We start from the raw sequence: 2,500 nt of genomic DNA, 5'->3' as shown, positions 1-2,500 counted from the left end.
ACACATAGCTCATCTCAAGTCCAATCTACACACAGCTTACCCCAAGTTCCATATACACACAGCTTACCTCAAGTTCAATATCCACACAGCTAACCTTGAGTCCAATATACACACAGCTAACCTTAAGTCCAATATACACACAGCTTACCTCAAGTCCAAAATACACAGCTCACCTCAAGTCCAATATACACACAGCTCACTTCAAGTCCAATGTACACACAACTCACCTCATTATTGATGGAAGGAAGAGAGATTTCGTGATGGACCAGTCTGGTCAAGAGGGCGTCGTAGGACTTCCTTCCCTCGTGGTCAAGTTCGGCCGTGGAGACGACCTTGCCCACGAGGCGGACGGTGCCTCGCTCCTTGGAGGGCTCGCCCTCCTTCTCCAGAGGGTACCAGCCGTCGGGACCTTCTTCGCTCATGCTCTGAGGAGACACAGAGAGGGACATATTAGAGAAGTCCTTTATTATTATAATTACTAGCCAATAGCCAAGCTTCAACCCTGTATGGAATAGGAGGATGCTATTAGCCCAATGGCTGCAACAGGGAAAACAGCCCCGTGAGGAAAGGATATAAGGAAATAAATAAACTATAGATATAAGGAAATAAATAAACTATACATAAGTAATGAATAAAAATAGAGAATATCTTAAGATCAGTAACAACGTTAAAATAGACCAGTCATATATAAACAATAAGAGACCTGTGTCAACAGGCTCAACAGAAAAGCATTAACTAAAAAAAAAAAAAAAAAAAAAAAAAAAAAAAAAAAAATACTGTGCCCAAGTGTACCTTTAAGAATCAAGAGCTCGTGCTGACACTCAGCCCGTGGAGTATTTACCTTGATGTTGAGGACGACCTTCCCCAGCAGGTGGGCGCCCTGGTGCTTGGCCTGCTGCGTGGTGCCCTTCACCAGGCGCCCGAAACTCTTGATGTCCCTCACTGCCGTCAGCTGTTGCACGCCCACGGCGTCGTGTTCGTGCCTTCGAAAAAGATCATTATTGAATGAGTTGTACGAATTCGTAAATATTCGTGTCTCAATAAATATGTAAAAGGTGAAGAATTGTGAAATATTCAAGTTTTATCTTATCTCAAATAATGGATGTGTGAAAGGTGATGAATTGTGAAATATTCAAGTCTTATTTTATCTCAAATAATGGATGTGTGAAAGGTGATGAATTGTGAAATATTTAAGTTTTATTTTATCTCAAATAATGGATGTGTGAAAGGTGATGAATTGTGAAATATTTAAGTTTTATTTTACCTCAAATAATGGATGTGTAAAAGGTGATGAATTGTGAAATATTCAAGTTTTATTTTACCTCAAATAATGGATGTGTGAAAGGTGATGAATTGTGAAATATTCAAGTTTTATTTTACCTCAAATAATGGATGTGTGAAAGGTGATGAATTGTGAAATATTTAAGTTTTATTTTATCTCAAATAATGGATGTGTGAAAGGTGATGAATTGTGAAATATTCAAGTTTTATTTGATCTCAAATAATGGATGTGTGAAAGGTGATGAATTGTGAAATATTCAAGTCTTATTTTATCTCAAATAATGGATGTGTGAAAGGTGATGAATTGTGAAATATTTAAGTTTTATTTTATCTCAAATAATGGATGTGTGAAAGGTGAAGAATTGTGAAATATTTCAGTTTTATTTTATCTCAAATAATGGATGTGTGATAGGTGATGAATTGTGAAATATTCAAGTTTTATTTTACCTCAAATAATGGATGTGTGAAAGGTGATGAATTGTGAAATATTTAAGTTTTATTTTATCTCAAATAATGGATGTGTGAAAGGTGATGAATTGTGAAATATTTAAGTTTTATTTTATCTCAAATAATGGATGTGTGAAAGGTGATGAATTGTGAAATATTCAAGTTTTATTTGATCTCAAATAATGGATGTGTGAAAGGTGATGAATTGTGAAATATTCAAGTTTTATTTTACCTCAAATAATGGATGTGTGAAAGGTGATGAATTGTGAAATATTCAAGTTTTATTTTACCTCAAATAATGGATGTGTGAAAGGTGATGAATTGTGAAATATTCAAGTCTTATTTTATCTCAAATAATGGATGTGTGAAAGGTGATGAATTGTGAAATATTTAAGTCTTATTTTACCTCAAATAATGGATGTGTGAAAGGTGATGAATTGTGAAATATTTAAGTTTTATTTATTTATTTATTTTTTTAATCAGGGACATATAAATGATTTCAAAAGAAGATTAATCGTTATTTTGGATGTTTTAGTTATATTGATAAAAAAAAAAATTATAATTTTTTTTGTGTTCATGTCCATTAGAGTAAGATAACATGAATAATTGCTTTCTTTTTCTAAAAATGACTCATTACACGTGTTCAAAAAATTACTCATTACACGTGTTCAAAAAATGATTCATTACACGTGCTCAAAAATGACTCATTACACGTGTTCAAAAAATGACTCATTACACGTGTTCAAAAATTACTCATTACACGTGTTCAAAA

General features: G+C 33.5%; 1 protein-coding gene across 1 annotated transcript in view; it reads right to left on the bottom strand.

The window, feature by feature from the left end:
• Positions 1-2,500, bottom strand: part of LOC137657842 (uncharacterized) — a 272,649-nt gene that overhangs the window by 15,687 nt on the left and 254,462 nt on the right. Inside the window, 2 exon segments of the mRNA XM_068392431.1 lie at positions 228-425; positions 842-983. Of these exon segments, the coding sequence (XP_068248532.1) occupies positions 228-425; positions 842-983 (340 nt within the window).

This window comes from Palaemon carinicauda, chromosome 18, assembly GCF_036898095.1.
Source record: "Palaemon carinicauda isolate YSFRI2023 chromosome 18, ASM3689809v2, whole genome shotgun sequence".
Lineage (NCBI taxonomy): Eukaryota > Metazoa > Arthropoda > Malacostraca > Decapoda > Palaemonidae > Palaemon > Palaemon carinicauda.
This window is presented reverse-complemented; position numbering and strand designations above follow the sequence as displayed.